Raw genomic sequence first — 13364 nt, 5'->3', positions numbered from 1 at the left:
TAGTTTGATAATTTCAAAAGATGCCATCCCAAAGTCGAGTTTGAAAACCTTACAACAGTTCAGTAACATCTTGAAAACCATACAACAGTTTTAAAAACCGAAAACATTTGTATGGTTCTAGCACATCAAAAAGTACACAAAATTTGCGTTTTAGCCATCAAAAGATTGACAACTTTCAACAAAGTTATTTTATTCGAAAAATTTCACTAAATAGTAACAAATATCAAAGGCAATAATAACAAAAAAAAAAGTGATATTACTTAAATAGTTGATTCATAGGAGGACGTCGAGCACCATTTTCACGTTGAATAACTTCAGCGACACTCATCGATGGAAGCCAACAATATTCGCGAACAGCTGTTGCAACAATATTACGATTGGGTTCAGCATCAAAAGCTTTTGTCTCAACACCAAACATTTCACCCATATCATGAATTACGTGACGTTTATCTCGATTCATCGATGGAAATGAGTAGCAGCGATACGCAGCTGCTTTAGACTCTTTTGCTAATTTAACTAGTTCTGTCAATTTGTCATGCACCATATTAACAAACATTGAGTCTTTTTTGTAATAATTACGAACATGGTCGCTATATGTAGGAACAAATTTAGGTGTTGTTGCTAAAGTTGGATTTTGTACCTTAAAAGCAATATCAAGTCGTCGATTTCGTTCAATTGTCTTGCATTCATCATTACAGTCCAAAATTTTTGTTGTCTTTTTAAAATCGCCAAGCATTTCCGTCAACGTCGATGCTTCATCATTTTGCTGTGCTGATAGTTTAACACGTTGCAATTTTCTATTTTCATATTCAACTTGCTCGCAAGTCTTTATTGATTTAATATTCCCACATTGACAAGTCACTTGAATTCTCTCACGACATGGGATATTATCAGGACATTCACCGTCATGGCATTTTGCATTACAATTATGTTCACATTCCATACGCTTAGCTGTACACTTTTGTGTGCAAACTTCATCAGGCTTTTCACAATCTCCTTGATGACAGGTTTTGATACAATAATGTCGGACACATTTTAACATTTTACCACAAGGCATACCGCAACAGAATGAATCTTGATTACATGGAATTGTCTTCCTTTCTTCATGCTTCCCGAAGCAATATTTTGCTGTTAGAAAGACACATGGTGGACATTCAGGTTCTAAAAAAGTAAGGAAATTTAATTAATACTCAAGAAGGACATAAGACCTTAAAAAAAGCTTACCAGAATGACAATTATGTCCAACTGGATGATCACATTTATGTCTACGTGTGCATTTCTTCATGCAGTCTTTAATAACAGTTCCGCAATGAACCGGTGGATAAACAACAGTAAAGCCACACTCACATCTCAATTCATCAAATGAGACACGATGACAAGGCGCACAATTTCCAATATGACATGTTCTTTGGCACTTGTGTTTTTGACAATCCAACAATCGATTACAATTTTGCATGCACGTATGATCAATATCTATACAGCATACATTATTACATTTATGACGTCCACAGCTCTTAAATTTATTACATTTCTTCTTGCATCTTAAGTCTGTATTTAATAAATCTTTACAGTTAACTTTCTCCTCTTTTCGTCCGCAACGACATTTGATGTTGCTTGTTTGTCCACATGGTGGACATTCTCCTAAATGACATTGAGAGGCACACAGATGAGGCGATGATAAAGGACCACATTTTAGTGCCTTCTTACAAACTGATTCACATAATGGAACTGGATCTAAACAGGACTTCCTTGTTTCACTTTTAATTGGCATTCTACTACATGGACATGTCTTAACATATTGAGGCATTAGTTTACATGATTTGCAGTCACCGTCATGACACTTCTGGGTACATTTGTGATTGCCACAATTTAAAGTCTTTCCACATTCATTTTCGCATGAATATTTAGTCTTGTTAAGATTTTCGACTGTACATAGAATCTTCTTAGTCTCAGTTCCACAAAAGCAGATACATTCAAGTTCCTGTGAGCAATCATCACAATCACCTTGATGACATGTTTTAGGGCACTTATGGACACCACAATTTAAAATTTTGTCACAAACTGAATCACATTCAAAAACAGCTTTCATGCTACATTGATAATTCTTTGACGTACGTCCACATCCGCATAATTTACTGACAACAGCATAACACTTCTCGTGAGCACCTGGATGACAAACAATGTTGCATGGATGTTCACAATTTGATGTATTGAGGCACATATTTCCACATGAATGAGGTAAATCATTACGATTTACTGGTGGATTCTTTAATTTACCACAGAAACATAAATATTCGCCTGGAGTATTTTTAGCTATTTGATTACATGCTGGACATCGAAATCCTTCTTCGTTTGATTCCTTTGACTTTTTCATCCACGTTTTAATACAATTAAGATGTAGGATATGATAACAGACTAAACAACTCCAAATTGGATTGTAAGCTTTAATTCTTTCACAGCAAATCATGCATTCTAATGTGTTCCTTTCTATTTCTTTTATCAATTGCTCACGTTGCGAAATTGAAATTTTATTTACAGGCTTTTTAGCTTGAGGACGTTTTCTATGATTTTTGTAGTCATTGTAGTACTTCGGTTTCTGCTGGATGTTGTCCACATCTTTAGTTTTGGACTGATTATTAGCTTTTTCATTAGAATTGGACTGGACGTTCTCAGATTCCTCAGATTTGCTACTGGATTCTACTTTACTTCCATTTTCTGACTGCTCTGTCTTTTTATTGTTTTCAGGCTTAATTGTGATTTTATACTTGCTTGTATAACCATTATTTCCATTTCTACGTTCATTACGTTCATAGTTGTGCTGATTATTCTTAAAAAACTTTCTCTCGTGTTTTTCCTCATTACTTTTGTGTTCATTCACTTCCTCTCCATTTTGATGTTCAGCATCATTTCTCCTGTTGCTTCTTCCATAATTCCTGTAATCATTACTACCGTAGCTGCCTCGATTCTCATTATTTCTCCAGTTCCTCTGATTGTCTGGATAAAATTTCTTTTGACGAGACTGATTATTTCTTTTATCAAAAAACTTTTTTGGAACAGCACCTGTTCCTTTCGATTTCACTCCTGTATGACTGGATTCACCAGATTCGTGATTATTGGTGCTTAATGGATAAAATTCCTTTGCTTCTACATTCAATTCTGAGTTCGTTGCAGATTTTTCTTCGTTAACCGAAATAGGCGCCATGCCTTGATGGACTTTGATGTTTGTCCTAAAGTATGAAGGCTTATTGACTATATTAGGCTAAGGTTATGCGTATAAATACCTTAATTACACTTTATTTTATATAATTATGAAATTTGATGGTTGAAAAAATATTTCACGTTAGTTGGCTGTTGAAATGTTTTCGTTTGAAGCAATTTGAAATTTTAAGATGCGTTGATGGAAATTTGGAATTTTAAGAAATTTTTGGTGATTTATGTGATGTCTCTTAGTTATTTGATGATTATTTTATGGCTGTGGTATTATAATATTGATAGATTTATACATTGGACGAAAGTTAAGCATGGAATTAACAGAAATACGATCGAAAAGATGATCCAAAAAACGACAAAAAATTTTTTGAATGAATTGAAGACGTCGACTCAAAAGATTTTTTTTTGAAATTGTGACAGACGATAAAATGGTCTATGTTCGAAAAAAATATTTTATTTGATTCAGGCATGATTTAACAGACTTGAACGTGTTTTCGCTAATTAAGCGTGAAATAAGCTGAGAAACTAGCTTCCTGTGAAGTTTAAATATTGCAATGTGCGCTAAGATGTCTAAAATCGTGTTCTTAAAGTTGCTATAAAATGTGTATCAAAATTCAACGTATTTAATAAATTTGAAATTTATGGTTTTGAATAGTAAACAAAAAACGCAGAATTGTAAACATCAAAATTACTCTAATTAACAAGTAGTAAGTTATAAAGTGAAATAACATATAACATTAGCAACATCAGTTACAGTCAGTAGACGATAATTTTGAGCAGTTTTTTTCGGAATTAGACCAGTGAACGAAGAATTAGTTTTGCAAAAATTTTCTTTCAATTTAGTGTATTTTAATATAATAGTTACATTAATTAATATTAATTATGGATATAGCATTAACGGACGCTGAGACAAAATACTATAATGATCTATTTAATCTGTGCGATGTGGAGAAGATTGGTAAAGTCCCAAAATTAAAGGCAGAAGAATTTTTTCGAACAGCAGAAAATATAGATAATGAAATTTTGTTAGAAGTAAGTTGCTGTAATGTGTTTTATTAGTTAAATACCGTACATTGTATTGTCATGATCTTGTCTAAAACAACGAGGGTTATCTCTTATTCATGTGTGCAAATATAATTTGATTATTTTTTTTACTCTGGAAGGTCAACATGATTTTTTTTTCTTTCGCGAGATCCAGATCTTTTCATTATATTTTATATATGCATACTATGTTGTTTTTTTTTCTCCATCCATACAATCATTTTTATTCATTTTAATTCCATTATTCATATATACACACATTTTCTTTTTAATTGTCGTAATTTTATAAATATATATTAATGTCTATTCAACCAATATTCTATCTTCTTTTGACTCATTGCGGATAGATAAATCAGTTGGCTGGTGTCATACCAAGTTTCCTGTTTCTCAATCGCACTCAATTCTTTTCGTGCTTAAGATTAATTGGTGCTTATCAGTCGAAAACAATACCGTTACGTAAAGAAATTCTAACATCCAGTACGATACAGGTAGCATTACCGAAATTTAGTTGGAAGTTGGAATTAGAGCCACCGCCAGAAGTAATACTTGATCATCCGTCGAATCCATTAAATAAATTAAATCAACAGAATGGTCTCTTAGCATCAACATCATCTAATCGAAGTCCTGACTTAATAGAATTATTAGCAGCGTCAAAAGAATCTCATCATCATCATCATCTCACGGTCGATAGGAATGTCAATTCAGATTTACCATCAACGGATTCAGAAATGGAACAGACAGATAATGAGCGAGATGCTGACTGTTCACGAAAACGTTTAGGTATTAATTCATTATCAAGTAATAAGCAAAGTGTAAAAACGAAGAGAAGTGCTGGTGGATCACCAAATTGGTCAACGGCTAGTGAAAGTCCAACACCAACAAATTCAACTCACAATTCCGTTGCAGAGCGACCGTGGGCATCAAACTCACAGAGTTGGCAAGGACTCTTGTGTGAAGAACAGCGGCAATTGCTTGGCACTGAGGAAGAATCGTCTGATAAGCACAGCAGTGATGAAGACGATGATGATTTGGATCTTGAGGCTTTATATCAAATAACATCCGAACAAAAAGAGTATTATCTAAAGCAATTTCGTACTGTACAACCTGATATCGGTGGCTTATTATCTGGCGTTGTTGCAAAGTGAGTAACGAACTTTCTGATTTTAAATTTTAACGGCATTTGAAAATTTGAATTTTTGAACTTCATCTCATTTGAGTTTGAACTCTGTTGAAATTTGAATTTGAAATAACCGTTAACATCGCCGTGAAGTAAATCGTGCGAGACTTCGCACATCTGTTCCGTATAAATAAAAGTGCGCAAAAATTATCGATTATAGATCATTGACAAATCTCAAATATTTACTTTTTGTTATCTATTTTTAGAATATTTTTTGAAAAATCACGCATTCCTGTTGAAGAGCTGCGACACATTTGGCAATTATGTGATGTTACACGTGACGGTGCACTAGACGTTGCCGAGTTCACGGCCGCAATGCATCTCGTTGTATTACGACGAAATAATATTCCGATACCATCAGTCTTACCGTTGTGTCTACAGCCTCATATTTTATATAAAACACTCGGTTTATCTCACAAGGAGCCATCAGCAACAGAAGTCGATTTATTAAATTTAGAAAGTGACAACGACAATCAAGAAAGTCATCGTAGTAATATCACACAGCGTAGCAATGTTGTGAATAAGAATGAATATCAGAGAATGATTTCATCGACATATGATGATTATCGTACATTATCGAGCGGAAAGTCCTCGCAAACAATCATGAATAAATCATCAACATTGCCAAAAAATCATTTTTCATCGCAGCATCGCGGCGAAGGTGATGGATCAGCGTCAAATGTTGTGAGCAACAATACAAATAATTTAAATTTAAATTTATCCAACAACAATAATAAGCAAATGAATAAAAATGTGATAACTACAGTAAATCGATCCAGTTCAAATTCGCCAATACAACAAAATGATGGATCAAATATTGTCGATGGAACAAATCCAAATAAGGAATGGACAAAATTCACTGAGTCGCCAACATCAAATGTTTCAAGTCCTGGACCGAAGCCTGTTAATGTAACACAATCAATTGTTAGTGATCCACTGCATGTTATACATCCAGTACCATTAAGAATGACTCCCATAACGGCTTCAGAAGTCGTTGATGAGGAGGCATTAAAAACATTCCGTAAAGCTGACTCATTAGTCTATGAAAGTGGTGTCGTAAAGCTTGATCGTGATGATGGAAGTCCAAAACATCAGCAATTTAGTAAGAAACAATCTCATTATCAGCGTGATTCACTTCCGAATGATTTAAGAGCAATTCAACGCCCACATCCGAAAAAGCCAGCATCTAAAAATATCGGACAAATTCCAATGCCTCCAATAGAATCGTCAGTCAATCAAGTGACTATTTCTGGTGCAAGTGGAACATCCATATTGGTTACTAATAAAAAGGAAATTCCGCCTTTGCCTCCACCAAGGTAATTTTATTTATATTTAATTAATGTCTATCTCGACGTCAATTTGAGCGACATAAACAATTAAATTTCCCTTATTGCTTCTTATTTTTTTTTTATTATTATTCAATTAAAGGCCACATCGTCACACAAGAAGTTCAAGTTTAGATCTTCAAAAAATTAAATTATCGAATAAAAATGTATCGCATGATAAGGAAGTTAATGTCTCATCACAGCCACCTGAACTTCCACCGCCTCGAATTTCGGATAAAAGCTTTAAAATGCCCTCTGTTGATACTTATGTTGAGCCGCCTGTGAAGAGAAGTGAGGAATCATTTGCCGACTTTACACAATTTCCTAATGCGAGTACGAAAGTAAGTTTTGTTGTCATTGTGGCTTCTTTTGTCACTTCTGGTAGGATTTATATTTAGATGAATGCATTTTAATGAGTCACGAGTTTGTGATATAATGTTGAAACAATGTCAGAAAGTCATTTGTATTGTGTGATCAATGAAATTTTCGTTTATTTGGCATGTTTAGTAGCTTTTAATTCAATTAGAGGAAGCAATAATTCACTTTGAAAAATTAAATGTTTTTAACGGTTTTTTTAAAATTTGAATTGTATGCTTTTCGTTAAATTTTTGAACTTTCGTTCAATTATTTGAATTTATAATAACCGTTATAATTTAATTTTAACAATTAATCCGTTTAATTTCCAAATTCTAAATTTAAATTAACATCCAGCAATTCTGACTCAATTAAAATATAATCCAATTGACGTAAAACCCAATCTGATTCCTTTCATCCACTGTGACGTCAAATTAAAATTAGAGAAAAAAAAAACATTGTTAGAATGAGTCATAAATTATTCAATTCCTCTATTCTAATTTTAGCAGCAACAAAAATCGGGTGAATATGTAACAACAATTCGTTTAGATAATCCACCAGTTCCACAACCTCGTTTACAAACAACAAATTCATTAATTGGGCCATCGACGTCGAATGGATCGCAACGAACAAGTGCTTTTGAGGTGTACAGGAAGCCATCCAAATCGCGCAGTTCACAATCGCCACCAGTACTACCGAATGAAGTTGTTAAGACACAAGATTATGAGAAGCAGGTTCATATGATCAGTGAAAATTTAAAGCAAGTTAAATTTCCAAGAAATGCAAATGATCAAAATTCGCAAGAATTGTTAAAATATTTAAAAGAGCAAAATTCACTTCTCATTCGTTTATGTAATGATTTAAGCGATGAATTGCTAGTTGTGCAGAAAAAGAGGGAAGAGATAAAAGGGAAAATTGATAATCATCAAAAATAGTCACTAGTCATCGCGACGATAAACAAAAAAAAGTATGAAAAGTGCGTAACAATTATATGAAATATATTTGCTTTGAAATTTAACTACCTTACCTACCTAATACAGTGTCAACTGAACTTTTTGACTTTGCCTGACACGCCTGTTTATCCTTAGTGATATTCATGTGTATAGCATAGCAAATAGTTCGATAGGCATTTACCTAATAGCATCCTTATATAAACATAAACAACAAAAAAAAAACATATTAAATTAATTAAATAAAACACATGAAAGATGATATAAAGTAATTTTTTAGGCAGCTCCTTGCTATGAAAAAGCAAAAAAAAAAAATTAATCTCAAGATTTAATCGAATGGATTATAAATCATTAAATAGCTACAATTTTTTAAAAAATGGAATGAAAAATGAAAAGTATTTAAAGATTGCGAAGAATTAGAATGTTATTATGCTATTAAAAAATTTACTAAAGTACATTACTGTATGTTGCCTCGAATAATAAGTATGATTGTTGCCAAAAATGCTAAGAAAACATAAAGTTTGTGGCTTTTTAGAGGGAATGTGAAATGATATTTAAATTGAAGATTTAACGGTTTTGTAAAATTTGAATTCTTCAACAATTTTGTAAAGTTCAAATTTTGAATAGTTTTGTAGAATTTGAATCTCCTAACGGTCTTCAAAAATTTGAATTGCTTAACAATTTTGTAAAATTCAAATTTTTGAGCGATTTTGTAAAATGTGAACCTTTCTAACGGTTTTGTAGAATTGGAATTTTCTAACGTCTTTTGAACTTTAGAATTTAAATTTTACAAAGCCGTTAAATCAATCTACTTAAATTCATTCAAATTAAATGCATTCTCTGATGATCATTTACACTATTGTGATGAAAATGGAAGTGAATTTATGAAATATTTTTGTTTCAACTTGATTAGATCTTATTTATGTAATATTTTTTGGATTAATTTCCTTAATGCTTGAAGCCAAGGTTATTGGCAAGCGTCCATTAAGGTAGGATATACTTTCTTAAGTAAATTATAATTGATTCCACTTAAAGCTATGATATTAAATGAAAGTATAGACATTATATTGATACCTAATGATAAAGGCTCAAAAAAAAAAATATCAATTAAATTCATAAATCTACTTCCAATTCTCACAGATCAGTTCCTCAGAATAAAGCCACAAATCTTTGAGTCCAAAAGTTGTATCTGTTGCAATGATGTAAGACCAATCGTTTTTTTAATTATTTCGGAATGAAACAAAAAAAACGTTTAATAATATTAATTGATGTAAATAATTGAAGCCGGCAAGATGAAATGCAGGAAGAATATTTTATTGCTATTTTTTATATAAAAAAAATATGAATAATATGAGAGAATCATTGAAAATGAGTTGTTGTGCTGACTGACAACGTGGTAAAATTTATGATAGCATATTGTGTCGGTTCCAGTGAAGATTACTGGAACTGCTCAATTTTGCGAAATATTCGAATCAAGATGATTTTTTTCTTACAATTTTATTAATCACTACTTGTTTACTATCCTTTCAAAAGAAGATTATATATATCCTTATAATTATTAAGTATAAACCTGATAAAGAAATTATTATACGCCGATCATGTGCGAAACAAAAAAATTAAAGCAAGATATGAAGCACATTAAAAAAAACTATATTGAAGCAGAACATTAATAATAAAAAAAAATCATGAGAAAAATGAATTCACCGGTCACAAAATGCATCCTTTTGTCTTGACCGATCAGTAACAAAAAAAAAATTACATGAATTGTTATTATTGTATTTGAGTTGCTTAAATGTGATTTTTGTTGTATTCGAAAAACATTTATTTCCTATAAAAAGAAAAATTTAACGGCTATTAAAAATTTGAAAAAAATTCTTTTTTCCATCTTATTTTGAATTGCACTTTTAATTAATTTTAATTGGAACTAATTTTGGATGTTTGCTTGTTTTTGGCAGAGCACTTTGTTGTTTTCGTTCTTGTTACAGAATTAAATTCTCAGAAATATATGGTTGGAGTCAAAAATATTTTTTATTCTTCACAAGAGATTGCAGAAATTCAATTTGGATCAGACATCGAAAATCTTACGTTTCAGAGCTGTTAAGCAGCTATAATGCAGCATATTGTCAAAATTAAGCACAAAAAGACATGAATCAACCTAAATTAAACTAATTGAGAATACTCTTGAGCACGCTCATCTCGATGACCAAGATCATTGTCTATTAAGGCAGCACATTCAATACAAACCGTTGCCATGTGTTAAAAGCAACAACAACAACAAATATCGTCATTAAAATCAGCAGTTTAACAGCAAAGTAAAAAAGTCTAAGCTTCATGCCAGAGTTCCGTTGACAAATATTTGTTTAAAAATAGCCTAGTTGAAGGCAAAATATGACAGAATTGTTGGGTAAATTCAAGGAGATTTTGTTTGTAAATACAGTTGTTTAGAGGACATGACTGGATGTTAGACTACAGCTGAATTGATAGAAATGATAAGTATTGATCCCCAACGGCAGATTACATTTTTCGCTGTTAAAATGGATCAAATCACGTTGCAATCATGACACTTCAACGTCATTTTGAAGTTATGTCACGACACAGTGGCTTTGATGTGTCGTTTAGATGTGTCACAGTCTTCCAGAGTTTATGATTACGATCATGCCATGAATCCGCTTTTTCAGATGCTTACTCTTATGTAATTCACAATGAACCGACTTATGACTCCAGAGTAGCCAACCTGGATGCTATACTGTTTGAAAATAAGCATCTGTGGAAGAATATTCATAGAGCTCATAGGATTGTTGTGTGAGCAACGATGCAAAAGGACTGGGAATTAGAAACAGGCAGAAGTTATCTAAAGACAGATCCAGCATCTGACGAATTGGACACCAGTGCGCCTTCGTCATGGAAGTAAGGAATGATATTCTCTATCTTTTGCTAATTAATGTAACTTGATATGGCTTTCCTACATTCAAATAGTCACATATGCTGTAGAAAATTAATAGCATGTGATTTAAAGTTCAACAAAATGAAAGTTGATGCCAAAAAATGCAAAGAGAAAGTTGTCATGCATAATATCACTTCCAGGTGAGCAGATCAGACAACTTACTTCCTTACTTACTTCGATGACCGTACAGATCAACTGTGATCCATGGTCCAGATCAGACAACAGAACTACAAACAAGACATCAAAATATCGAAAATGATCAGCAATAAAACACAGATATATACTTTTAATTCCTTACTCTCACTTTAAACTTTGTCTAATTTATTAGTTTTGTTGAGTTCAGCTTATATTTACAATTCATAGAATAAATAAAACCTTTCTTTTTTGATTCCATCAAAATGATAATGTGAATCTATATTATCATATATAAATCCATCTCTTAATACAAAAAATCTTTAGAAATGCGGCAATGATTAGTTCTTCCTGACTTATATTTCTTTCTTTTTTATATCAAAAATAATAAGGATGTTCATCTGTACAGGTTAAGTTGGGTATAAAAGTTATGGATCTATGTAGTAAGAAGGGATGGACTGGATACACACACATATATATTATATACCAGAGAAAAATAAGTTAGTATAGAATAAGAAATGCATCCATAATAAATGTCATTTTGTTGTATCGGAAATAACAAGCTGAACTGGATTCATATATTATATGCGATTAATTATCTTATCAAGTGCTTGATTTACTTTGTAGCGTCCTTAAGGTATGCGATTAAATCAGCGCGCTCTTGTACTTTCTTAATTCCAGCGAAGACCATCTTTGTTCCTGGGATGTATTTCTTTGGATTTTCAAGATATTCGAACAATGTATCTTCGCCCCAGACAATGCCTTTTTGCTTGTTAGCATCGGTGTAAGAGAATCCTTCAGCTTGACCTGTCTTGCGTCCCCAGAATCCATTTAAATTTGGACCGACCTTGTGTTTGCCACCAGCCTCAACTGTGTGACATTGTGCGCATCTTTGGACGAAGACTTTCTTGCCCTTTTCAACATCTCCTGCTGGAACACCCATGCTTACCTAAAATGTATATGATAAGTTATTAGTAAAATATTACATTATCAATAGCACTAATCTGTTAATTGCTATTTATTTATTCAGTCTGCTTAAATAGTTTGTTTTAATCATATGATTTATAACCATCAAGTGTCCCTAATTTGTCATCACAATAAAGAGGTGATTAAGTGCAATGAATGCCGTTCTTTGACCTTGAATCTATTATGTGTAGCTGTCGACACATATTCTTAACTAACACATACAAAGCTTTATGACGACAGCGTCTTATCACGTGTCTGAAATTTTCTTATTACTGGATTTCGTCTCCACGTTTTTTTCATGCTAATTTCCTTAATTATAATAATTGATTGTTTTTATTGTTGCTGACTAGATAGAAATAGTAGGAAAAAGTGAACTTCAAAGTCCACACAAGCGATTTATGGAAGTTACGTAACGTATTATTTCCGAGAAAATTCTTATCGATTCTGGATCTTCATGATTTGATTGATCGCTTATTTAGATACCTATTCTGTCAGCTTGATTGTTTTGATTTAAAGATAACTGTTTTTATGGATTCTTGTTTGTCCAGTCCCACTGGATCTCATATAAGGGACAGGAAAAATGACACATTTTTAAAGGTGATGCAACCAAAGTATTGCATTGATGAAATTTGACAGAGATTGATATTTAATGGATATAAAATGCTAATTATATTAAGTCTTTTGCTATTTATAGATGGAAAAGTGTCAAATATCAGGAATATCCTTCAGATTATATAAATAATTTTTCAGACTTATTATGTGATAAGATTTTTCATTAATTAAATAGATTTTGTCAGATATTTTCATTACACTTTGATTCTCCTTTAGTTAATTATTAATTTAATTAATTATACTTACAAGATTTAGACTTTGCTATTCAGAAAACTTAAACAAAATGAGTTATTCGCTAAATTTGGCGAAAATGGTGGAACTGTGACTACTCACTGAAAAAATCGTGGTTTGCAATGAATTTGAATTTTTAAAATCCGTTAAAAAAATTTACTTGATTTGAATACCTAGTAGCAATTTAAGGAAAATCATGTAGGTAGATGTGATGAATGTTTGGAAGACTGGATTTTAATCACAATTCCAACCGCTTTATTGTCAATATATTAGCGTATTTGCTTCTGATCAATATAAAAAATCCAAATTTTCAGAAAAAAATAAATCATGAAAAAACCCTTAATTAAGGACATATAAAGATATCAATCAGGTAGCATATACTACCATATACAATGACAACGAAAATTCATAAACAAAACAAA

At 32.1% G+C, this 13364-nt stretch overlaps 3 protein-coding genes across 5 annotated transcripts; 1 reads left to right on the top strand and 2 right to left on the bottom strand.

The window, feature by feature from the left end:
* Positions 1–74: 74 nt before the first annotated feature.
* Positions 75–3362, bottom strand: stc (nuclear transcription factor, X-box binding stc). Of its 2 annotated transcripts, XM_070636230.1 has the most exons (3): positions 3282–3362; positions 1225–3227; positions 75–1161 (listed from the first exon to the last, which is right to left on the bottom strand). In XM_070636230.1, the coding sequence occupies exons 2-3, from the start codon at positions 3200–3202 to the stop codon at positions 257–259; spliced, it is 2883 nt and encodes a 960-aa protein (XP_070492331.1). In that variant the 5' UTR covers positions 3203–3227; positions 3282–3362; the 3' UTR covers positions 75–256. The 2 variants fall into 2 exon arrangements, with proteins under 2 accessions (XP_070492331.1, XP_070492330.1); XM_070636229.1 differs by having other exon boundaries at positions 1225–3350.
* A 654-nt stretch (positions 3363–4016) lies between these two features.
* On the top strand, positions 4017–9946 carry Reps (RALBP1 associated Eps domain containing). 2 transcript variants are annotated; one of them, XM_070636232.1, is made up of 5 exons: positions 4017–4242; positions 4599–5392; positions 5635–6744; positions 6857–7094; positions 7617–9946. In XM_070636232.1, the coding sequence occupies exons 1-5, from the start codon at positions 4093–4095 to the stop codon at positions 8040–8042; spliced, it is 2718 nt and encodes a 905-aa protein (XP_070492333.1). In that variant the 5' UTR covers positions 4017–4092; the 3' UTR covers positions 8043–9946. The 2 variants fall into 2 exon arrangements, with proteins under 2 accessions (XP_070492333.1, XP_070492332.1); XM_070636231.1 differs by having other exon boundaries at positions 7614–9946.
* Positions 9947–11282: 1336 nt separating this feature from the next.
* Positions 11283–13088, bottom strand: LOC139087519 (cytochrome c-like). The gene is made up of 2 exons (XM_070636354.1): positions 12958–13088; positions 11283–12082 (listed from the first exon to the last, which is right to left on the bottom strand). Exon 2 carries the CDS (start codon positions 12074–12076, stop codon positions 11750–11752), a length of 327 nt encoding a protein of 108 aa, XP_070492455.1. The 5' UTR covers positions 12077–12082; positions 12958–13088; the 3' UTR covers positions 11283–11749.
* Between the last annotated feature and the right edge of the window lie 276 nt (positions 13089–13364).

Source organism: Chironomus tepperi, unplaced genomic scaffold (genome assembly GCF_022539635.2).
Source record: "Chironomus tepperi strain 1889 unplaced genomic scaffold, CSIRO-AGI_Ctep_v1 contig_123, whole genome shotgun sequence".
In the NCBI taxonomy this organism is placed as follows: Eukaryota; Metazoa; Arthropoda; class Insecta; order Diptera; family Chironomidae; genus Chironomus; species Chironomus tepperi.
The sequence above is the reverse complement of the archived record's forward strand: the minus strand, read 5'-3'. Positions and strand labels throughout refer to the sequence as shown.

Excerpts from the sequence above, each read along its gene's own strand:
- stc (XM_070636230.1), bottom strand. The coding sequence starts at position 3,202 with ATGGCGCCTATTTCGGTTAACGAAGAAAAATCTGCAACGAACTCAGAA. Across the intron at positions 1,162-1,224 it reads TGGACATAATTGTCATTCTG|AACCTGAATGTCCACCATGT; the intron begins GTAAGCTTTTTT and ends TTACTTTTTTAG.
- Reps (XM_070636231.1), top strand. The coding sequence starts at position 4,093 with ATGGATATAGCATTAACGGACGCTGAGACAAAATACTATAATGATCTA. Across the intron at positions 4,243-4,598 it reads ATAATGAAATTTTGTTAGAA|ATAAATCAGTTGGCTGGTGT; the intron begins GTAAGTTGCTGT and ends CATTGCGGATAG. Across the intron at positions 5,393-5,634 it reads TTATCTGGCGTTGTTGCAAA|AATATTTTTTGAAAAATCAC; the intron begins GTGAGTAACGAA and ends ATCTATTTTTAG.
- LOC139087519 (XM_070636354.1), bottom strand. The coding sequence starts at position 12,076 with ATGGGTGTTCCAGCAGGAGATGTTGAAAAGGGCAAGAAAGTCTTCGTC.